The sequence below is a fragment of the Sprattus sprattus genome, assembly GCF_963457725.1.
Source record: "Sprattus sprattus genome assembly, chromosome: 10".
Lineage (NCBI taxonomy): Eukaryota > Metazoa > Chordata > Actinopteri > Clupeiformes > Clupeidae > Sprattus > Sprattus sprattus.
The window spans coordinates 26,572,432-26,596,904 of record NC_137908.1 but is presented as its reverse complement, the minus strand read 5'-3'; the positions used below and the strand labels follow the sequence as shown (position 1 = coordinate 26,596,904).

The following is a 24,473-nucleotide window of genomic DNA, read 5'->3' as shown; positions in this document are numbered from 1 at the left end:
GAGTGTGGAGACAAGAGGGGGTGGAGGAGGGGTGGAGGAGGAAAGAGAGGAAACATCAGTGGGGTGGAAAAAGAGGGAGAGATCCACCTGTTTCTGTCTGTCTCTTTCACTGCACACTCAGGAGGTGACATTCCCTGCATTCTCTCGCTCTCTCTCTTTCACACACACACACACACACACACACACACACACACACACGCACACGCACACGCACACGCACACGCACACGCACACACACCATAATTCCCCAAAATATCCTCATGCAAAGTTCAGCTCTACATAATATATATTATATAAATTGAACCGAGTGTGGAAAAAGGGAAAGAATACGTTTTAATACCAGGAAGGCACATTACAGATGTTTTTGACATGATTATTGATATAGTTCTAAATTAGCTTCAAAAAACAGCCTACCGTGATCCTTACACACATGACATTTCCATACTAACGTAGGTATCTAATGGATCAGCAGATGGGTGGTGTATGTTTGTGTGTGTGTGTGTGTGTGTGTGTGTGTGTGTGTGTGAGACAGAGAGAGATAGAGAGGGAGTAGAATGCCATGAACCACGACCCCACCGGAGTAAGTAGTTGCTTTGGCTAATGGCAGTTCTAATTTTGGCAGAGAATGCATGCCTGTGGTTTTGGGTCCTTGGATGCATAGGCTTAGGAAAGTGACAGTTGGCTCATTACTGCTCCGTGGTCCCTTTCTGCGTCACAAATGTGATTGCAGCTATTTCTGGTGCCCTGAACCAATCAGGGGAAGCCAGAGGATGTCTCACTGACCAGAGGTCTCTATTGAAGCAATATGGCCACTGGAAATGATCATGGTTGATTAGCTCTGCTCCGCTGAGTGGTAGATGATGGTGTCAGGTGGAGAAGACAAGATTTAGCTGCTTTTCCAGCCAAGCCACCTTTTGCCTTTTTATTACGCCTGAGTTTCAAACAGTCACAAAAAAGAATGTGGTGTATATATATATATAAAATTCACTGCTATGGTTTTCAATGTGGTCTTTTTTGTAGTTTGAGTTTAAATATACACCATGTTGCTTTTGGCAGTATCGTATCTGTGAGGCCAGCTTAGATCTCCTGCAGCAGGTTGGCGGGGAAGAAGCCCAGCTTGCGTCCAGTGCTGACTTTCAGATAGCCGTTCACCTCCTCTCCCTTCTTCACCACAATCTGCAAACATAAACACATTCATTCAATGCCAGAGGAAGCACTCACACACTCAAAAGAAGGGGTTTAGTCAGCTGCAGCTGGTCTGGACATTTATCATGGCAAACACAAAGCAGGACAAATTATGACTTTAACTATTTAAAATGGTGGTAGTTAACAATGATGAGCATTCATTAGTACCACACTCACTAGTTATTACTATGTAATAACACAACAGCTGCCGCAGTGGCTAAAATCATTGAAACTGCTCTTGCAAAGCATTGAGCTCCTACTTGAGTGGAATGAGCAGAGTAATTAAGGATGAGTGATGTCATGAGGAGAGGGGGCGGGGGGGGGGGGGGGGGGGGGGCTCACAGACCTGATCTTTCTTGAGCGTGATCTGCCCCATCTCTCGGTTGCCCACGAACGAGCGGGTGACTTTGAACACCCTCTCTCCTGAGCGCACACGTATGATGTAGTTGGCTGGCAGGAAGCCTGACCTCTCTCCGATCTTACCCTACAAGATGAAGGGTTGTTCACTGTATCAGTTCATCAATGACAGCACTACTTGAGTAGTATGAAATACTAACTCCATGCAGAAGACGAGGATAGAGTGTGGGTATGTGAATATGTGAGATTATGGATTATAGGAAGCTGTGTGTGTTATGACCACTTACCCTCCACCACTCCTCATTGGAGTCATCAATCACAGTGATTCGGTCCCCAGGACTGAAATATACACAACACATTGGAGTCAGGATAAAGTTGTGGCGTTTAAATAGAAAAGACTTCATAGGAATTTATGCTTCTATTTCCAGTAGGCACATTGTAAAGACACAGGAAAAGGATCTGGAGAGCATTTGGTAGTTTATAGAATGGGCATCTTGCAAGCAGTGAGATCTAGAACTTAATCGGTATCTCCATTTCTCTGCTGCCTCTCCTGGGCATGAAGAGAAACACAGACGAAGTGAAGTACAGAGACAAAGACAAATAGACAGACGAAAGTCCAAGTGCGACGCACTTGCAAACATAAAGTAAAGGGGAGAGGGGGGGAAGGGCGAGAGACAGATGTATCAGTAGTTTTGACCCTCCTATTCCGCTAAGAAAAAAATAAAACCTATTACCTTGGGTCATTATGACCTGGGATTCAATTTATTTTAAAACTCACCTAAATATTTAAGTGTGGCTTTACAATTTTGGACAGTGTTACAATTAGTTGTCTGTCATCTGTAGTTACAAAGACAGTTGGCTTTGTCTCTCTCTCTCTGGCGTCCCCAGAAGGCCACATGCATGGCAAATGTGTGGAAAATAAACGTTAAACTATGCTTCAGTCCCCCAAATACACTAATATTGTTTTTAGGCAGGTTAGATTATGATATTCAAGAAATGAAACCATCTGGTCATAAATCCAATCTATGTGCCACCTCTTGAATGAACCAGTTATAATATTCCAATGTTTAAAATTAAAACAATTATTAAAACAAAACAAAAAAGAAAGGTGAAACCTTTGTTGAACACTCATGACACCATCTAAGAACATATTTAAATTAAGACAGGGAGGCTGTGAGTCTGTAACACCCACTTAGACATGGATCAACAGGGTAGAGCAATGTCTTGTTGAAGGATTGGAATTGTACAGAAAGTGTCTACAAGGTGTTTTGAGAAAGGAGGGCATTTTGGAGGAAAACACACCTTTACACCAGATGAAGTAGATTATGTATGGAATAATCCATAATGAGGTGTGTATTTATGCGAAAATAATGCACACCCATTGTAGGCAAATGGATCCCAATTTGAACCTGGAAATTTGAACTGCTACAACATAAGAGTGTGTTTCAGCCTATCCCTTCATTACTTCCAATACCCCAACATTTTATTTTATTTGATCAAAGTTAGCTATTTTCCCACCTCTCATAAATTATCTTCTCAGGGAGGCCTGTACAATTCATTAGACGAGCTAGAGCATTCACTGATATTCTCATGCTATCTTTAAATTGTCAAAAAAATTGTAATGAGGTTGTCTTCTACTATAGAAATGGAATGGAAATAACTTCACATGTAATATAATAAAGATGGGCATAGGAGAAATAGTGGTATCATCAGCGTGCTAGTACTAATCTTAAGGTTTAAGGAGTTTCATCCACGATTTCTACCATTTTGTAAAATAGGCTTGGCTCACTATGACAACAATAACACAAACACAATGGGAGGTTTAAAGACAGCAGGAATCTGGATTGACTCACTGCAGGTCCAAGTCATCTTTTTCCACGGCTTTGAAGCGGTACAGGGCGAGGTAGGAATGAGACTGGGTAAACACGCCTAGTTTGCCAGGCTGGGGCTTCTTATTCTAACACACAGCAGAGAGACATTACTTTCATCATTAATGTTCATCACAGTAATTCATCACTGTTATCATTACTGTAAAATTAAAATGAAGACATGTCATACACTCAACACTGATGCGTTACCAAATGGTTACAAGAAATGTAATTTAGTAAATTAGGTTTAAGGTGGAGATTGTCTTGTTTTACAATTCTGATCATCATCATGATCATCAACATCAGCATCATCATCAACATCGTCATCATCAGCATTGTCATCATCATCATCATTCTCATCACCACCATCATCATCATTAACATTACTATCAACACCAGCAGCATCATCATTATCATCAAATGAGCATTGTCATCCCACCTTGTCATCAGCTGCAGCTTTGTCCCCTTTCTTGTCCCCCTCTTGATTTGCTATAAGAACACCAATTACACAATAGGTTAAGACAGGGGTGGGCAATTCATTTCCCAAAGGGGCCTCATGAGATAGCGGGACTGTTGTGGAGGGCCGGACCAATAGGCAAAACTCAATTCAGCATTTTTTTTTTCCAGTATTAAAGTTGTGCAACCACACACACACGAGAGCAAGCTTGCAATGCAACAGTATAAGTATACAAATTGATAGTCATATACATTTTCATCGTTTAACGTTTGAATCCTAATATTGACCATTGACCTCCGCGGGCCGGTCAGGGACAGCCAAGGGGCTGCAGATGGCCCAGGTCTGGGTTTATATATATGTCTCCAAACTCTGTCCCATATTTCCCATATCTAGTCAATTCAGGTTCATTCAAAGACAAGCACAAGTTCATAAGTCGTTATATATATTTTCGTACATAAACTAAATAATTTAGGATTCAGTTCCAAATGGAACTGATCAGAAAACAGGGCCTGGCCTACCTCCTCAGATCCATGTAGGTTAATTTCAATTCAATTGTATTTGTTTATAAATAGCGGAAATAACAATTGAAATGGTCTCAAGGTAATTTACAGAGCCCTGAGCCTCAGCCCCCTAGAAAAGCATCCAGGTGATGGTAGCAAAGAAAAACTCCCTTTTAGCAAGTTCTGTACCTACAGCCACTCACCTCCCTCTCCGACCTCATCTTCTTTAGGCTGGGAGTCTTCCTCCTCCATCATCATCATCATCATCTAAAGTCACACAGAACATTAGTAGGTTTGAGGACATGACTTGGAACGGACAATAACTTGAGTTTGAACCATGACATAGTTGAAAAGAATGGTTAGTGACTAATTTACAGGCAATAACAGCAAAATCACATATATTATTATATACGTATATATTATTTGTATTTTCTATTTTTGACTCCCCTACAGAGTGATTGTAGTGATTTATTTCTCTGCAGCCTCGACACTTAAATGGTCACCTTATGCTTGTCCCCTTCATTCTTCTTGCGCTCCTTGTTGGCCATGATGACTCCCACACGCAGTGTCTCAAAGACAGGGTCACTGCGGTTGGACTGAGCTTTATGTTAGAGGGGAAAACATTAAGCTAAGTGTAGAACTTATACAAATAATCAGAATGTATTATATTGTTTTGACGATAACATTATTATACTATGTGTGGTTTTTGAAACCTATACAACACACACGTGGGGGTAGGGGTGTAGACTCACAGAATGGGAGCAGCTGACTGACCGTGGCGTTCTGTTGACTGCTGTAGAGGGGAGAGCTGTACGCTCGTCTGAAACCAGGAGGCTGACAGGGGGACAGGAGAGGAAGAAGGAGAAGATCTCTAGTCTGAAGACCATTTGATCTGAGCGTGTGAAACATATTTAATGTATTTACCGTACAACTTGAATTCTTACAATTTTGCCGAAGCATTTCTGAAACTCCACATAGGACTGGCACTGGTGATGGATGTTTGTCTTGCAGTTTTTGCATCTCAGGGCAAATTTATTATTGACTGAGAGAGAGGAAAATAAATTGATTCAGCATTTCTCCAGTTTTGACACACTGAATAAAGGACTACTAAATACTAGTTAAAACATTTGATATTATAATGATGATGAAAATGACATTACAATAAATCCTATGTAAACCAGTAGGTGCCCTGACAAACACACTGATTGTGAATGTAACATTTAACTAAGCAAGGACTGATTGATGAAGTCCTCCTGAGAATCCACTACGATATGTTTTTCGGAATGATTGCCAAATATTTAATCAATACTCCCCATGAATTTGATCACAAATATGAATGAAACCTATGGAAAAAGAGGAGCACACAGTTCATAATCTGACTATTGTTATAAAAGATTGACAACATTTCCAAAGGCAATACTGGAACACTGATGGTCCCTTTACGGAGAGACAGTTTCCATGGTCACCTAATGGATAAACCTGGCATCCAGCTCCTCCTGCACCAGCTGTTCAAGAGAGGAGTGAGATGCGATTGACTTACGGACTATCATGCGTGCACAAACATCACAGAACTTTGGCTTCTTGCAGTAGTGGTCCTTAAATTTGTGCGGTTTGTCATTCACTAACTTCACCGGCTCGGGAGGAGGAGGCTCTTCCTTCTCCTCCTCCTCCACCTCTTCGTCATAGACGAAGTAAAGCTAAGAAAGGGAAACAGCTAAATTAAAAGAAATGACAGCAGCTAATGAGAAGTACATCAGATTGATGAAACACATGTTTTGTACAAAATACTGATTATGAGGTAGGCTTTTCTACCAGGAATTATTTGAGGTTTGAAAAAACATGGGAACTTCTTGATGATTCAAGACTGCATTTGGTGGAAGCTATATTTAATCCCCTTCGACACCTTCCAATAAATTGTTATGTATTATCAACTTATGTGTATACAAGCAAAGTTCCTTGGTTTTAAGGTGAAAACGATTTTAGGGGTTACTTTCAGATATCATATCCTGTCATACTGAAGTTTCAGTGGCCTGAACCATTCCATCCCCATGGGGTCCTGCCTGGAAGTCTAAGAAATTTGAATCACAGAGTAGATTCATACATGACATTTTATTATACTGTATTCTTACGCAAATCCCATACGCACCCTTAACATGTCACCATTTCTGTGTGTATAATAATTTACATGTCCTGTTCCATTCACAGGCATTTGAAAGCTGAAACCAAAGATGGCCTACCACATGATTCAAAGGTAGCGAACCCACCGCAGAGAAGTTAAGTAGGGTATACCATAAACAACCAATCAACGTTCCCGTGCTATGTGTGGCAGCGTATATTCATAAACAACCCAAAAGTAGAGCAAAGTAACAAATAGGAAATTGCCTCTACTGGATGTAGTACAGAGAAGGCAGCACTAGAAGGAAACCAAACAACCGTTCCAGTCTGCGAAACTGTTAAACAGCGTTTAAACCAGATAATTAAGCACAGGAGAAGTTAGTGATAGATTTCCCCTTAATGCTCCAGTGGCCCTGGGCCTGTGTGCCCAGGGTGTCCACCTGCCTCCAGGCCTGGCTGCTCTGATGGAGGCTTCTCTAATGATGAGCCCATTCCCCGGGAAACCCCTGGGAGCCTCCGCATTCAGCAACGTCCTTATGCTGCGGACATTCTATTTTCTGCTCATCCAAACTCTCTTCCTCTCCTCCCTAATGGCCATTTCAGATCGCTGAAAGTTTCCATTTTCAATCTGTATTTATATCCAAGTCTGAATGTGGATGATAAGGAAATGATGGTGTTTCTATAAGGATGGTACATGAGGCTGCCCAGGTCGTGGCAATTCAGATTGGACAAGGTTTGGAGTCTGTATATTTAGTTTGTGGGCTTTATATCTTTTTGTAATCCGGACTCATAGTTTTGTTGATGAATTATTTTCAGCATTACAATAAAGCCAAGTTAGCTGTAAATGGGAATGCAAATGTGATGCTAGCATGAAGTTAAGCTTATTACATTAATGAAATGTCTTTTTTCCATGATGATTCATCTGCGCTGTCTTAAGGTTATATAAAATTACAGCTTTGTAACAGTGCTTTATTTTGTATGTTTGGGTTACAGTAATTCTTCCAAGTAATCACTCAAATTTTAAGTATTCTTAGAGAACTTTTTTGGCTTTGTAAATGCATCATTTTCAGAGTTGTGGTGTTGTTTGCTATGTCCAACCTAGGTTGAGAGGTGGCTCAAGAAGCTCAAATAACATTGGTCAGTCTGTCAGAGACCAACACACACACACACTTCACTTGTCTATAAATACACACAGGTGCTTTTATGGCACGTGCATATACATGTGTATTATACTATTAAAAGTCAAGGTTGCCATATTTGAAACAAAATACTCTTTTTTTATAATTATTTATCTTACACACACAAACACTCACTCACAGCACACAGCAAACAGACCAGGGCTTAAGCAGCTATACAGGCTTTTCACTTCTACGCTCCAAACAGATGCCAACTATTCTGAATTTGTATGTTATCACATACAACCAGTCAGATGATTGTATATAAATAGGCTACCTCAGTCCATCTATTTACTCACATCTATCTTCACAGATTCCACACAGGCCTACAGTAGGCCTATATCACATAAGAAAGAACACCGAAAATAAAATGATGTACACCTTCCTCAACAACACGTAGACGGCCTTTGGACCTCCTGATATGCATGCGGCTCACAACATGTATCAGGCATTATCCCACAGATAACAATAACCAAAACCACCCACAAATAAACCAGACATCTGGAAAGAGCGTGTCGCCGTTCCTAAATATAGACCTACACAAGAGTAGGCTTTAGCACGGACTGGGCACCCTGAGGACTAGCGCCCTCGATAAACGTTTCATCTCATCTCAGAGGCTTGTTCGGGGAGTAATAGAGGGTTGATGGCGAGGTCATGTCTCCAACTGTAACTATAAGTCCTGCTGTGCCGTGTGGGGGTGCAGGCTGCTCTGAGACTCGTGAGGGTAAATTAATCTTGGCCTGGTCCCCCCCCCCCGCCCCCTTACCGTGTTGTCTTCCTCATGCATCACATTGTCCGGGGCTGGTGGGTTGTCATGGAAATCCAAAGAGTCCTTATCATCCAGTCTGAAATTCACATAGGCAAAACACCCAAGTCATGAGATGGTGAAACATTCTTCAAATGTGGAGGTAAAACGGTAGGTCGTAAAATAAAAATTGCTGACATGTTAGGTCGATTCATTGATAAACTTATGTCAGTCCTTCTCAGGTAATCTGAAATGTCTCTCTGAAATCATTATCGCGTGTTTAGGAGTTGATTTTGACTCTCCAAAAGTATCGGTCCTGCTGGAAATAGCCTACCATCATATAGAAAATATGTATCTGAAAGAGTAGAGCACGTGCAAAAAGGTTGCGTAACTATGGCACCAGGATAACATTTAGGGTGCATGAAAACCACAGCACCTTTTTACAAAACTCCATGGATTCATATGGGTGATTTGTCTTCAAGGCACCCTTTCTGGCGCTTTGTGAAAGCTCAATCGACCCAGATATGACAATAACATATAATATAATAATAATAATAATAATAATAATATCAAACGGTATTTGAAAAATCTGTATTAAGACCAACTTATGGTATGGTTGGTCTCGCTGTGTTTTATGTTGACTGAAAACTTACTGATCATATTGGGCCATTGCGTTAGAATATTGGGCACGCCGCAGCTGCAGTGCCTAACAGAAACAGTGGAGGGCGCTGTAGGGCTGTAGAGATACGCACACACAGGGAACAGAGATGCTAAAAATTACACAAACACATACAGTTTGGTTCACTGTCATTCATGTCATTATCAGTCACCCCTTCCCAAAACAGCAACATATAATGGACAGAGATTTATTCAAGCATGTCTTGGCTTCCATATGATCACTGAAAAAAAAAATGAATGAATGAATGAATACAAAAATGAATAAAAACATCTATGTTCAAAATCTGAATGTAGGTCATTTTAATCTCACATGATAGAGAACACATGAAATGTCAGTCAGAGAAAATTGAACACAAAACAGCCTTAAATGGGCTCAATCATAAGTCTCCTGCCGCGCACTCAGAGTGGCTCAGCATGGCTGGCAGGACAGAACATACAGTGTCCTCTCCCAAAGCCTGACAATGGCTCCAATGGGCACAGGAAGAACACTGAAATGACCAGGCTATTCTGGGGAGCAATTTGATCCTCGCTGGGTGTTAAAAGAGGAGCATTTCTGGGAGTGGTGTGGACAGAAGATATGCCGCAAACTACTGTGTGGAGGCAGAGCGACCATCTTGCCAGAGTCTGGAGCTTATGTTCACCCCTTAAGTTGTAAAAAGTTTTGCTCTATGCCCAACAGGGGAATCATCAGTTAAACACACATGCAGAGAATGAACAGGACATATCACAGGTACCCAAGGGCTTCACAAACCACAGCACACCAAAATGAAGCAATTGGAGTAGTTCAACTTTGAGAGCTTACCTGATTGTAAGTGAGTCCTGCTCTTCAGAAAGTCAGTGGTCAGCCTGTTAGAGTCTCTCTCAAAGGCAAATAGCCATGGACACAGTGCAACACATGCAGAGCTTTTGTTTGGTCCCAAGCGTAGAGGACTTTCCAAAAGGGGGCTTCTTTAACAGGTGGGAGCCCAAACAAGCAACGCGCCCCACCCCTGAACTTGCGCGTCCTTGTGCATGTGTGCCCGTGTGTCTGTGTGCCTACACGAGCGCGTGCATGTTTATGTCCAAGAGTGAACGGGACAGCTGGACTCCACCCAAGGAACAACCCCCCCCCCCCCCCCCCCCCCCCTTTCATGTTCACCATACCTTACAAATAACCTCAATTACTGAAGGGTGGGAAACAAACATTAGTCATTCGACACACACACACACACACACACACACACACACACACACAGGGTTGAAAATGAAGGCAGCAGAATCTTATCTTTTCATGTCTTTTATATTTTTAAAAACAAACAAAAAATAACAGATTAAATGGAATTTACAGTAGACATTTGCAATCATTGTGCACTTCTTAATACTTCTTCTGATACGTTCTGCACGGCGGTCAACAAAAATGCAAACACAATGCAGAGAGGACAGGTGGAGGAGGGGGGAGAGAGGGAGTAGGGAAGGAGGAGGAGAGGGAAAGGGAGGAGAGGTTTGATATAAAGGAGTTCTTTTAACTTATCCACTGAAAAAAAGAAATCACTGTATATATATATATATATATAGAATTTTATAATCCATACATCACTTATATAAATATCAAACCAAAAAAAAAAGAACAATATTTTTCTGAGAGAAAAAAACAACCAAAACAGCGCAATACAGAAACCCACAACAGCAGTAAGGCAAACAGAAAGCGAGAGATCAGAGTCTATGAAAGCACGAGAGAGAGAGAGTGCATGAGAGGGAGGAAGAGAAAGCATGAACATGTGAGAGAGAAAGAGCAGCCGAGGGGTGTGTAAGGAAGGGAGGAAAGGGAGAAAAGAACAAAATGAGGATACTGACAGTAATAAACAACAGAGTAGGTCTTGAGGGGTGTAGAGAGCGACTGAGAGGGGGACAGGGAGAGAAGCCAGGGACCAGGGACAAAAGGAGAACTTGGCCTGGAGACAGAAAGAGAGGAGAGGAGCGGAGAGGAGCGGAGCGGTGCGGTGCGGTGAGGCAGAGGATTAGCTGAGGTTCTGTTGTCCAGTGTGTCCATATGTGCTACGGGACCCTGCTGCCTGACTTTGTTTGTGTTTGTGTTTGTGTTTGTGTGTGAGTGTGTGAGTGTGTGTGTGTGTATGTGTGCATAAACATGTGTGTGTGTATGTTGGTCTGTGTACGCTATTGTACATATATAATATACATGGCAACAGAGATCCACATGCTCACGTGTCTTGTGTGCTCTTCACGTAACGATTAAAAAAAATATGTTAAAAAAAATGAAGGAATGGAAAACCCAAACATAAGAAACAATCTTTTTTGTTTCTCTTTGGGCTCCTCTTCTCCTTTTCCTTTTCCCTCCCTCTGTCCTCCTCTCCACCCCTTTCTTAGTCTCTTTTTTCCCTCTCTCTCTGTCTTGCTCTCTCTCTCTCTCTCTCTGTCTCTGTCTTCACTGGGAGCTGGCTCGCTCTAGCACACGCAGGTCATAGTTCTTTTTGGCGGCGCGCAGTTTAAACAGGCTGCCTCCGCTGTTGTTGAGTTTGAAGGAAGCGCTCTGGGCGGCCATGGTGTTGGGGAAGACGGCCACCACCGTGTACAGGTGTGCCGGGTCGTTGCCGTCCCCCATGCCTCCGGCGCAAAGCCTGGACCCCGAGGAGCAGGACGGACCTCCCCGCTGCTGATGATGATGATGATGCTGCTGATGCTGCTGCTGCTGGCCCCCGTGAGGCTCCTTGAGCCACTGGATCCTGGCACCACACAGGGAGAGCTGGTTGAAGAGCTTCTCGGCCTCTGGGCGGGTAATACCTTCCGGAAGGTCAGTCACCTCTAGCACCCGGCTGACCACTGACCAAGAGAGAGGGAGAGAGAGAGAGAGAGAGAGGAGGAGAAGAGAAGAGAAGTGAGAGGACAGCCTAGTAGGGACAGCTCAACACAGCATGTCATATGCATCACAGCCACAAGTGGATGTGTGTGTTTGCTGTGTGTGTGTGTACTGTGTGTGTTTACTGTGTTTGTGTGTGTGTGTACCGTATGTGTAACTCTTTACCTTTCTGTCGTGTTTGTATGCAAATATATGATGAGTGTGTGTTATGTATTGCAATGTGTGTGTGTGTGTGAGAGAGAGAGAGGGAGAGGTGTAGAATGTGCATGTGTGTGTATATAAGAGCATGGAGACCTTACCCACATCAGTGGTACCCAGGTCTGTGGAAGCAGACTTGAGGGTCTGTCGTTTGCCTCGTGCTCCGTGCTTCATGACCCCTTGGCCCTGAAAAACACAGAAAGCATTCACACGTCAGCAAAAAAAGGTCTCTGTCCCCACACATACACACACAAACAGACACACACACAAACACCGTCTGCAGTGAGTGGACAAACACACCGGTGAGGACTGTAGAGCAGACAGCAGACGTGGTGTCAGAACCACTGATAGAGGAGCAGGGAGCTGCCTGCGGACAGTAGACACACAAAGGGACAGAAAGGCAAGTCAGCGAGCTATGATTGATGATTTGGGGGGGGGGGGGGGGGTGATGCAGACACTGGTGAGTCACCCGCCACGAGGCCTGATAGAGGCCCAGCAGCCACGGTTGAAGAGAGCAGAGAGGGAGGGGGGCGGCGCCAAGACTAGACAGGGCATCCGACAGAGCCCAGAGCCAGAGGGGAGCAGCAGAAGAGTAGAGGAGAGCAGAGAGACCGGAGGAAAGCAGCATAAGAGTAGAGGAGAGCAGCAGAACCGTAGAGGAGAGCAGAGAGACCGGAGGAAAGCAGCATAAGAGTAGAGGAGAGCAGCAGAAGAGTAGAGGAGAGCAGAGAGACCGGAGGAAAGCAGCATAAGAGTAGAGGAGAGCAGCAGAAGAGTAGAGGAGAGCAGAGAGACCGGAGGAAAGCAGAGAGACAGATGTGGCTTGCTGAGTGAACACTAACAGCAATGGGGAGAACTAGGGTCAATGATGCCACAGAATCTCTCTGCTCCACTCTAAGCTCATGCTTGGACAGTTTGTGTCCACTTTCTACCAGACCTGCGCGAGCTACCCAGTCTCATTCATGGCTGAGTGATACCCTCCGAACGCAGCGCTCCAATCTCAGAGCGGCTGAGAGAAAGTGGCACAAATCTGCAGCACAGGACGATCTTGCAAGCTACCAGACACTCCTGGCCTCCTTCTCATCCAGCATCACTGCTGCTAAGAAAACTTTTTTCAATGACAAAATCAACAGTGCAACCGATGCTTGGAAACTATTCTCCACCTTCAAAACTCTGCTCTACCCTCCTCCTCCAGCTACTAACCTCACAGCCGATAACTTTGCTTCCTTCTTCACAGAGAAAGTGGCAGCCATTGGGAAACAATTCAACCAACTGTCTTCCCCCCCTAAGGGCGCTACCATCAATAACTCATCGTTTCCCTCTTTCACCCCTCTCACTGAGAGTGAAGTCTCCAAAATCCTAGCAGGTAGCCGTCCAACTACATGCCCGCTGGACCCTATCCCATCCAACATCCTTCAAGCCATTTCCCCTGCCGTCCTACCGGCAATAACACAGGTGATTAATGCCTCTTTTAATTCTGCAACATTTCCTTCTTCATTCAAAGTGGCTCGGGTAACGCCGCTGCTCAAAAAGCCGTCTCTCGATCCCACTCAGGTGGAAAACTATCGACCGGTCTCACTTCTCACTCTCCTATCTAAAACACTTGAGAGGGCAGCCTCCAAACAGGTCACAGAGTTCCTGTCAACAAACAATCTCCTCGATCCAAACCAGTCTGGATTCAAAAGCGGTCACTCCACCGAAACAGCCCTGCTATCTGTGACAGAGGCCTTAAAAACAGCTAGAGCAGCAGCTCAATCCTCAGTTCTAGTCCTGCTTGACCTATCAGCTGCGTTTGATACAGTCAACCACCGCATCCTTCTGTCCATACAATCAAGTATGGGCATCTCAGGCAAGGCGCACTCCTGGTTTGAATCGTACCTCTCTGGGCGCTCATTCAAGGTGTCATGGCAAGGTCATCTATCTGAACCCCACCACCTCACCACTGGGGTGCCCCAGGGGTCGGTAATGGGACCACTTCTCTTTGCCATCTACACCACCTCGCTGGGCCCTATCATCCGCTCGCATGTTTTTTCCTACCACTGTTATGCCGATGATACTCAACTGGTTCTGTCCTTCCCTCCTGAGGACAACACTGTTTCGGCACGGATCTCAGACTGTCTTGCTGATATATCCACATGGATGAAAAACCACCACCTTCAGCTGAACCTGGCCAAAACAGAACTGATGGTCTTCCCAGCCAAACAGTTCATCCACCACAACATCAACATCAAGACTGACTCTTTATCCCTGGCTCCATCCAAAACAGCAAGAAACCTTGGGGTCATTATTGACGACCAACTAACCTTCACAGCCCACATCGCCTCTGTCGCGAGGTCATGCCGCTTTGCGCTTTACAACATCCGCAAAATCAGGCCGTACCTAACCCAGTATGCCACCCAGCTGCTGGTGCAAACCTTGGTGAGTTCCCGCCTCGACTACTGCAACGCCCTCCTAGCGGGCCTGCCGGCATGCGTGATAAAACCACTACAGATGATCCAGAACGCGGCGGCGCGCCTGGTGTTCAACCAATCAAAGAGGGCCCATGTCACCCCGCTACTCACTGAGCTCCACTGGCTGCCGGTAGCTGCTCGCATCAAATTCAAGTCACTTATGCTGGCCTACAAAGTGCTTACTGGGTCTGCTCCCACCTTCCTAAATGCTCTTGAAAGGGCAAATGTTACACCCAGGACGCTGCGCTCATCCAGTGAGCGTCGTCTGGCACTGCCCCCGGTGCAAGCAAGGCAATCCAGACTATTCTCAGTTGTAGTTCCACGTTGGTGGAACGACCTGCCTAGCACTACCAGAGCAGGAGCGTCCCTCTCTACCTTTAAGAAGCTCTTGAAGACCCAACTCTTCAAATAGCACCTCCCTTTCTAACTGGCACCTTGGCTTAACCTGCACTTAAGCAGTAACAGGCCAGCACTTCTTTTTTATTCTTTCTATGTCGTTTTATAAGCAGTATTTATTGTTACACCAGGTTTTTAATGCTCTTAGCTTGATTGTTCTCTCCCTTGTACGTCGCTTTGGACAAAAGCGTCTGCTAAATGACTAAATGTAAATGTAAATGTAGGGGGTCGGGGGAGCTGACAGAGTGCAACAACGGAATTGTTTGCGGAGGAAAAGTGTTTGTGTGAGAGAGCGTTAGAGAGAGAGAGAGCGATAGAGAGAGAGAGAGAGAGAGAGAGAGAGCGATAGAGAGAGAGAGAGAGAGAGAGAGAGAGAGAGATACTGTGTGTGTGATAAGCAGTGCTAAAATTATGGAAATTTAAGAAGAGAGGGATGTTGGGAAATCATAAACGAGACTAGAGCCTGAGTAAAAGTGGGTATCAGAGCGATAGAGAGATAAAGCGAGTGAGTGAGTGAGTCAATGAATGAGAGTGAAAGAGTGAGTGAGTGAGTGAAAGAATGAATGAATGAATGAAAGAAAGAGTGAAAGAGTGAGTGAGTGTGAGGCGTAGTGCACTGACCTGATGGGAGCTGTAGGAGGACTGGTTGTGCATGAGGGGCGGGGGGCACAGGCTGTAGTGCAGTGGCTGCCCCAGCAGAGAGTAGCGCCCATCGCCTACGCGCACACACACACACACACACACAGAGGTGCGCATACACACACAGGTGCATGCACACACGCGCGCACACACACACACACACACACACACACACACACACACACACACACACACACACACACACACACACACACACACACACAAAGAGGAATGAGTTGATTCTGCTCGAGTATATATAGTCAGTATTTTTGTCTATATATACTACATATGAAAGGAGTGAGTTCACTGTATATGACGAAGACTGCTTCGGTGTTGGCATAGACCAGAAGGTGGAGACGAGAAAGGATGGGGCAGATTGGAGCAGATGTCTGTATGCATGAAAGTGTGCGTGCAGGTGGATGAGCGTACATGTATTCTTTGTTAGCGTGCATGAATAGTGTGTGAGTGAGTGAGTGGTACTGGTGAATGTGTGTGTGTGTGTGTGTGTGTGTGTGTGGCCTGGCCCCAGTGTAAAGTAGAGTGGTCATGAATATTTTTCTTCCTGCCTATGTTTAAGTCATGAGGGCTCGAGGGGGAAGCCGCATGTCCTCAGACAGATCAGGTCAGCCCTGCTGTCAGGTAATCCTGACTCACACGCTTTAGGACTTAAATAACACAGGGATTACGTGCAGAGACAGCCTAAAGTATGTGCGTGCTTGCATGCGTGTCTGTGTGTGTGTGTGTGTGTGTGTGTGTGTGTCTGTGTGTGTGAGAGAGAGAGTTAGAGAAAGTGGGCGAGCGATCTATAGTGAGTGTTGAGAAGTGACCCGGACAGAGGCGTTATGCAAAGAAATGGTAAATTTGAGTTAAGGTATTTTTCGAGGAGGGCTCAAGCCTGGTGACCAATGGCCCACAAGGTGGCAGAGTTCAGAAGCCCGCTGAGCTTGAGCGTCAAACTGCCTCTGGGCATTAAGAGGAAACACTTCATCGGTGGCCAGTGATGGCATACGAGTAAAGGGTGTGGCAAGACGGAGATCAGAAGCGTTTGCGATGCGTGTCAGCTGAAGATCAACAGCCAAGATCAGGGTCAGTGAGTAAGTGTTTTACCAGGTAAGAGTGCGTGTGTGTGAGTGTGTGTGTGTGTGTGCATGTGTGTGCATGTGTGTGCATGTGTGTGCATGTGTGTGCATGTGTCTGTGTCTGTGTGTGTGTGTGTGTGTGTGTGTGTGTGTGTGTGTGTGTCTGTGTGTGTGTGTGTGTGTGTGTGTGTGTGTAAGAGTTGCCAGCCCCTGGTGATAAATGGGTTAGTGTTTCAGTGTGTCAGTGCGTTTGGGTGAGGGCCAAAGCCAACAGGAGCAGGTCAGTTTACGGAGAGAGCCACGGGGGCACTCGAGGATCGGGGGACAGACGCTCTTTCACACACATCAAGGGAAGAGCTGCCAAGCATGTCATCCACAAAGATTGTTGTCTTGCTGGTGTCAGGGAGGCTGTTAAGTTTGCTTGAGATAAAACAGTGTGTTTGTGTTGACAATACAGTGGTGAGGTAGATGATTTTAGGAGATAAGGATCATGTTATGGTGCCCTTTGGTCATGACATGTCAGCGTGACTTTATCCATGATGCTACACTGATAGAAGCAGTCATGTGTGGAAGCAACATGCAACTGTTAGTAATGTATAAGTGCCGTGTGTGTGTTTGTGTGTGTGTGTGTGTGTGTGTGTGTGTGTGTGTGTGTGTATGACACACGGTCACTGTGACGAAATGGTGAACAGAATGGGCTCATCATAAGCCAGTCACAGGCATAGGGAGCGTCTGTTCTCTTGTGGCCGAGACGGCCAGCCAGGGCTGGCGAGGGCGGAAACTTCCGGAAGAATGAGCCTGAGACGAGTGAGATGGCGGTCTGTTTATGAGCGCACGCGCGCTGTGTCAGTCTGACTGCATCACACTGGGAATGAGGTGTGAGGAGCTCGCATCACACCCCACAATACCACAATACAAGAACAGATACAAGTGCTGAACCAGCTGCTCTGGTGGCATGGTGTTAACTTGGGAGTCTTTCTAGATGTACTTCAAGCCAATACTTACCTCATCATAACACACAGGTGCCTTGGATCTCAGAACTTCTATGTCAATCCACAGGCCTAAATTCTTGGTGTTGCATTCCCTTTCCATGACACTGTAAACCATAGGTGTGTGTGTATGCCAACTGAGTGTGCAGCCATACCTGTGTGAGGTGGCATGCCTCTGTGTGTGTGTGTGTGTGTGTGTGTGTGTGTGTGTGTGTGTGGTGTGTGTGCTTGTGTACCTTGTGCGGGTCCTCCAGGCCGAGGGAACTGGGAGATGAGGGGCATCGGCCCGAGGCCAGGGCACACGCTGTTGACAGTGCCTGACGGGGATGGGGCGGGGGACTGGGTGGGGGAAGCCAGAGGACTGTTCATCTGATTACTGGCCTAGAGCACAGGGGGAAACAGAGAGAGAGAGGCCAGCACACAACACAAGTGCTGCAGTCACACTGACGTCTACAGGACCTTTCAAGCAAACGGAAATACAATGAAAGTGTCTGATCACAGTAGCTGACATGCTTGGTGTGTCTCTGTGTATGGGTATGTTAAGTGGGAGGGATTTATGTTTGTGTGTGTGTGTGTGTGTGTGTGTGTGTGTTACCTGTGGATTGGAGTCAGGTTTGTAAAGCTCTCCAGGCTTGCTAGGTCTCTGCTCCAGGCTGTAGTACTTGCAGGGGTTCCATTGGACCATGGGGGGATTCTGGGTGGGCTGGGGTCCGTTTGGAACACTCAGTTGCATCACCATGACCCCAGGGCCAGGAGGTGGCACACCTGATACGCAGACACGCACAGAAGGAACGTATAAATCAATCATTTGAAAGAACAAAGGATCTTTGAGGAAAGAGCTTGAAGAAAAGAGAGAGTAGTCTTGTGGCACTGGTTAATTATAATCATTTAAACATGATGATGGTTAATTAGCATGTTATTGAAGAACTAGCAAGCTGGCAAGCATAGAATCTGAAACCGCTACCAAACTATAAGATTCAGGCTTAGCAACAATGGGATAGTTTGTAACCAAGCAAACTATCCAACGGTATCCTCATCTTTAACTAATGAAAGTAGTACTACAAACTAAACAGGTTCATTTCAAACTGAACCCATTGTTTCCTTTGTTGCCTATACATGCATGCCTAAATACATGTGTGCGATTGAGGTGTCCAGTTGCACAAGAATATTTGACTTGGTGGAAGAAAAACTACTTTCCGTCGGGGAGTTCTTTGTCTCTGCCTAGTCCAATGTCTTTGTATAATGGGACCCATTAACCCTTACCTAATAATACAGTGTACCCATTACAGATATTTACCTGAATATTGCTGCTGCATTTGCTGGGGGTTGCATTGTGAGGGGGGCTGGGTGATTTGATACTGCTCAGAGCTGGCCGGCTGTAAATAGCCCACTGACGGACTGTAAAACAGACACACACAAACACACACACACACACACACACCACAAGCAAAAGTGTGAACAGCAATTAGTGAAACAATAATAGGTAGGGTATAAGTAGACACCATGTGTTATATGCGGTCTGGCACCTGTAGTGTGGTTTTGACTTGCCTAGACATGTGCTGTCTGGCCTTACACTATATACAGTGCCACTTTAAAGTATGTGAACCCCTTGTGCACTTAAGAGTTTTCTGTTGTTTTACCATGATTTTTCATTTTTTTTCATCACCAATTTTCCATAGAAGAAATTTCAGGTTTATGTTTATCATTTGCATGTACTTGTTTAGAGGGAATTGTTTGAGTAGCCAAAAAACGCTAGGTTACGTATGTAACCACGGTTCTATGAGTTTCGGATGACCGCCAGAGGCGGTGCTTTAAGCACTAGATGTCATTCACGTTTACGTGTAGTTCGAGTATTTGTATCAACAAAATCACCTGTGACCTGGGTGACGTATGCCTTCGCCCCTGTACTAAAGGCATGCTCCCCCAGGTCACGACCCTTGACAATCTTCTCGCGAATATTCCGAGTGACTGCCAAGCTCTGGCGGTCATCCGAAACTCATAGAACCATGGTTACATACGTAACCTAACGTTCTATTTCGTTTCTACTGACCGCTAGAGGCGGTGCTTTAAGCACTGGATGACTAATACCAATCAAGTCACGAGGAAGTCTTACCTTACTTCTGCTGTAAGGATGTAGGAAGAACACCAGCTGCCACTGGGTTATGAGGGACCACGTTAACCCTATAACACCTCACAAATTTGCAGGTTGATGCCCATAACGCAGCTGTTCAGATATCTGAAGGGGGACACCTCTTAGAGCCGCCCGCAATGTACGTACACTCCTAGTTGAGTGACCTCGGACCTGAGTGACTGGGAGACACCATGTCAGGCCTCTGGCGTTTGCATTGCTTAGGAGACCTAGCGCCGGCGGCGGTTCTGGCTCGTCCTCTGGCCCAAGAGGGGCCTGGCAACAGTGCATGTAATGAACATGTTGCAATATCTATACATAGATGTATTTATTTATCATATATATATATGGGCCATTCTACCGAATTGATGCAAAGTCATGTCGGATATATTTTGAATTTTTGTATGGTTTATTCCCAAAACTTTGTCCGTATATATATTGTACCATATCTAAAGTACACATATCTAGTAAAAGAACAGTCAAGTTTTATATTGTATTTTCAGAATGTGTTGGAATGTTTTTCCTCTTCCAAAAATTGTCACTACCGAACATCACATTTACTATAGTAAAAAAGTATTATTATTGACCTGTTCAGATTGTGTTTCCTTCCCTTCTCTGAAGAGTATTTTTACAAATATTTCGTGAAGGTTTCCACAATGAAATCCATAGAAATGATTTTTTTACCAAATTTTTAAGTTCAATTTATCTGTTTCGGTAGTGACTGCACTGTTTCGGTAGTGACTGCACTGTTGGATGGATGTTCATTTCTCTCCCAAAATCATCCAAAAGGTGCTCTGGGCCGCCCTTTAGTCCACACAACACATTTATTTAAAAATTATGGGATTGAACTACTTACCATTTCATTTTGTCACTACCGAAATCATCTGGTCACTACCATACGTTTCGGTAGTGACTGTTTCGGTAGTGACAATTCTAGCTAACTTTAAGCATAAATAAAGAATTCTAGCAATCACACGGCTTGCAAACACATCTTTGAAGAGGTGAACAAACATACAAACATAAGATTTTCCATGAAACCCCAAAAGGTTTACTTAATTGAAGAAAACATGCGTTTCGGTAGTGACAATTCTTAAGGTTACACGTCGATTTTCAGACTTTGGAACACATTTATATAAAAACTATAGGATTTAGCTACTTACCATTCAACCATGAGGGACAGAGATGCAGTGTCACTGCATGGTCAAAAATGCAGAGTCGTGGCTAAGACACAGGCTCAGCCAATGGACTAAAACTCTTGTGTTTCGGTAGTGACATGAAAACTAGGGACATGATTTTTTGAGTATAGTAAATTGATTTAAAAATTAAACCCACAATAAGTCTAAATATTCCAAGTTCTGTTTCAACCAAATCATAAAGATCTTTGAAATTCAATCATTGGAAAAAATCTAAAAAAATTGAAAAGTGTTATTTAAAGGCATTGAAATTTAGATGTCAGGGTTGGGGACAGCTACTTCCCAATAGAAAGTACCCTATAAATGATGATTTTGTATTTAGCTTATCACTATCTCATGTAATGCATTGGGTTTATATAGACCATAACATTTTCTAATTAAATATCTATACCTTAATACCTAATTGTTTTGTAAATAGTTTTTATTGTTGAGGGACTGCATATTACACGAATTCGGTAGAATGGCCCATATATATATATATATGAGTGATATTTTACCAGCAGCCTTAGCGAATAACACCAGGCCCTGTTCAGATAGGTTACTGTTTTAAGTGTGAACCCACTCCTCTACAGCCATCTGAACCAAATAATAAATGCTGAACAACTGAGGTTTGCAGTTTATTATGGACCAAGCCTCAATATTAACCAAGCGCATTACACCTGATCGCGACAATGATTCCTCTTACGTTACATAAGGTAGGCTTCCATTTAAAAGCGGACCCAATGGTTAACAATTACCAAAATTGGATGCTTTAGAACTGAAATTGCGGGCATAGCCCATTCAGTCCCTAATCAGTAGGTAAACGTAGCCTGCTTATAGTGTTTAACACAAAGCCGATTGGCGTAAATCATGTACCGCTTTAGAGCGGACCCACTCTACAGTCATCTGAACCTAATAATAAATGCTGAACAACTGAAGTTTGCGGGGCGGAGAAATCACCCACTCAAACTAGGCAGTTTATTATGGACCAAGCCTCAATATTTACCACGCGAATTAAACTTGATCGCGGCAATGATTCCTCCTACGTTATGTAAGGTAGGCTTCCATTTAAGAGCGGACACACTCGTTAATAGTTATCCAAATTAGATGCTTTTAGAGCTGAAATTGCGGGCGTCAGTCACTAATCAGTAGGTAGACGTAGCCTGCTTATAGCATTTACCACAAAGCCGACAGGAGTAAAAACCTGTCCTGTTCAAGAGCGGACACGCCCATTACCAGTTACCAATATAGATGGTTTAGAACTGAAATTGCGGGCATAGCCCGTCAGTTACTTGTCCGTAGGTAAACGCAGCCTGCCTATAGCGTTTAACACAAGCCAACAGGAGTAAAAAACCCCGTCCTGTTTAAGAGCGGACACACTCGCTCCCAGCTACCAAGATAGATGGATTAAAAAACTGATATTGCGGGCATAGCCCGTCAGTCACCCATCAGTAGGTAAACGTAGCCTGCTTATAACGTTTAACACCAAGCCGACAGGAGCAGAAATCATGTCCTGTTTAAGAGCGGACATTCTCGCTTTTAACACCATAGTTAACAGTTCCGCAAACATACCTGCTTTTAGAACTGACATTTCGGGGCGTAGAAGGTAGCTTTAACAGTTACCCAAACAGTAGGTAGCGACAGGAGTCAATCCTGTTCGTTAAGCCTACTTAATTGAATGCTTATGGCGAGAACGCCGCTTGCATCTTCATCATAACAACGGTACAAAACCAATTATGCAAGGATTTCCATCTCGCTTAACAAGTAGTTTTAATTATCAGCTATAAGGCGAGAAACACCTGTAGCCTTCTGATAGCGTGACACAAAGCCGACAGGGGCAAGTAGGCTAGAACGCCGCTTGCGTCTTCAAAACAACAACGGTACAAACCAAACTATACAAGGGCTCCAGCTCGCTTAACAAGTAGTTTTAATTATCAGCTATAAGGCGAGAAACACCTGTAGCCTGCAGATAGTGTGACACGAAGCCGACAGGGGCCGAGGGTTTCCATCTCGCTTAACAAGTGGTTTTAATTATCAGTCGTGAGGCGAGAACACCTATAGACTGCCGTATCTCATCGTGACAGACAATAGTAGGGAACTATTATGCAAGGAACTCACTCGTGCAACAAGTGGGTTTAATTATCAGTTGTAAGGCGAGAAACACCTATAGCCTGCTGATATTCAGTCTCTTTACTCATTAGGCTCCTGCAGTAGGGCGTGAGCACGATAAACGGCATAATAGGATGTATAAGCGTAACTCGCTTAACAAGTGGGTTCAACTGTCGGTTCGTAAAACGAAAAACACACTTCCGATAGGCCACTGCCTCAAACCATTACCCGAGCGTGACTACTACACACGGTAAAACAATAGAAGAGGTAACTCACCTTTTTTCCGGATTATCCGTTTTCCCGGATTATCCGCGAGTGGGTTTAACTACCAGTTTTAAGGCTAGAAACACCTGTACTGTGGCCCACTGCAAATGTTGATTTTTGATGCTAATCGTAATCTTAAGAGGGCGAAAATTCGCAGCTCTACCCGAAGGTTGCAAGACTCCCAACGATTAGCATGATTACACTCACCTGTGGAGTGAACATACTCACCAACTCACCTGACGCGAGAAGAATTAAGGGTCGTGACCTGGGGGAGCATGCCTTTAGTACAGGGGCGAAGGCATACGTCACCCAGGTCACAGGTGATTTTGTTGATACAAATACTCGAACTACACGTAAACGTGAATGACATCCAGTGCTAAAAGCACCACCTCTGGCGGTCAGTAGAAACGAAATAGAACTACATGAAACATGGAATTAGTGTATTTTCAAAGCTGTATTGGTAAAGCAGAGATGCGGACATGTTGAATGCCCTCAATTTCTAAATTATTTGTCTTCGATGAATGGATGGAGATGGAATCTTTTGGAGATGGTCTTATAGCTTTCCCAAGACTGATGGGCTGTCAGAACCTTCTTCCTGATGTTCTCGGATATCTCGTTTCCTCTCTGCATTGTTGATCTGTGTGGGTACACCTTGGCACTACAGTAGTTTGGTTGGTTTCCTCTCTCTTTTAATATGTGATGCCCAACCCTTTTCCTAAGGATGTCTCAGTTGATTGGTTTGCTTAATTGACTAATTAAGCACCCAAATATGTTTCACCGAATCTGTTACCTGCTTGACTTTACCAATATAGCTGGGGGTTCACTTACTTTTGAAAATACACTAATTCCATGTTTTATGTAGTTTTTTGGCTACTCAAACAATTTCCTCTAAACAAGTACATGCAAATGATAAACATAAACCTGACATTTCATCTATGGAAAATTGGTGATAAAAAAATGAAAAATCATGGTAAAACAACAGAAAATGCTTAAGTGCTCAAGGGGTTCACATACTTTCAAGTGGCACTGTAGGCATGAGTGGCCAAGATCCACAGTGACCTTGTGAGCTTTGAGTGAATGTGTGTGTTTACATATCTAAGTGAGTATGTGTGTGT

The 24,473-nt window shown here is 44.2% G+C and overlaps 2 protein-coding genes across 5 annotated transcripts in view; both read right to left on the bottom strand.

The window, feature by feature from the left end:
- Positions 1–879: 879 nt before the first annotated feature.
- LOC308370780 (SH3 and cysteine-rich domain-containing protein 3-like) lies at positions 880–9,134 on the bottom strand. 2 transcript variants are annotated; one of them, XM_080845491.1, is made up of 12 exons: positions 9,056–9,134; positions 8,424–8,502; positions 5,908–6,064; positions 5,312–5,409; positions 5,120–5,201; positions 4,871–4,968; positions 4,571–4,634; positions 3,850–3,899; positions 3,396–3,499; positions 1,830–1,881; positions 1,532–1,669; positions 880–1,176 (listed from the first exon to the last, which is right to left on the bottom strand). In XM_080845491.1, exons 1-12 carry the CDS (start codon positions 9,070–9,072, stop codon positions 1,078–1,080), a joined length of 1,038 nt encoding a protein of 345 aa, XP_080701617.1. In that variant the 5' UTR covers positions 9,073–9,134; the 3' UTR covers positions 880–1,077. The 2 variants fall into 2 exon arrangements, with proteins under 2 accessions (XP_080701617.1, XP_080701618.1); XM_080845492.1 differs by having other exon boundaries at positions 4,871–4,963; positions 5,142–5,201.
- Positions 9,135–10,340: 1,206 nt separating this feature from the next.
- r3hdm2 (R3H domain containing 2) overlaps positions 10,341–24,473 on the bottom strand; it is a 63,167-nt gene continuing 49,034 nt past the window's right edge. For all 3 annotated transcript variants that reach the window (XM_080846176.1, XM_080846177.1, XM_080846178.1), the window contains 6 exons: positions 18,983–19,083; positions 18,281–18,450; positions 17,922–18,066; positions 15,600–15,694; positions 12,234–12,318; positions 10,341–11,897 (listed from right to left, as the gene is read on the bottom strand). In XM_080846176.1, the coding sequence (XP_080702302.1) occupies positions 11,503–11,897; positions 12,234–12,318; positions 15,600–15,694; positions 17,922–18,066; positions 18,281–18,450; positions 18,983–19,083 (991 nt within the window). In that variant the 3' untranslated portion in view covers positions 10,341–11,502. The remainder of the gene's footprint in view (positions 11,898–12,233; positions 12,319–15,599; positions 15,695–17,921; positions 18,067–18,280; positions 18,451–18,982; positions 19,084–24,473) is intronic.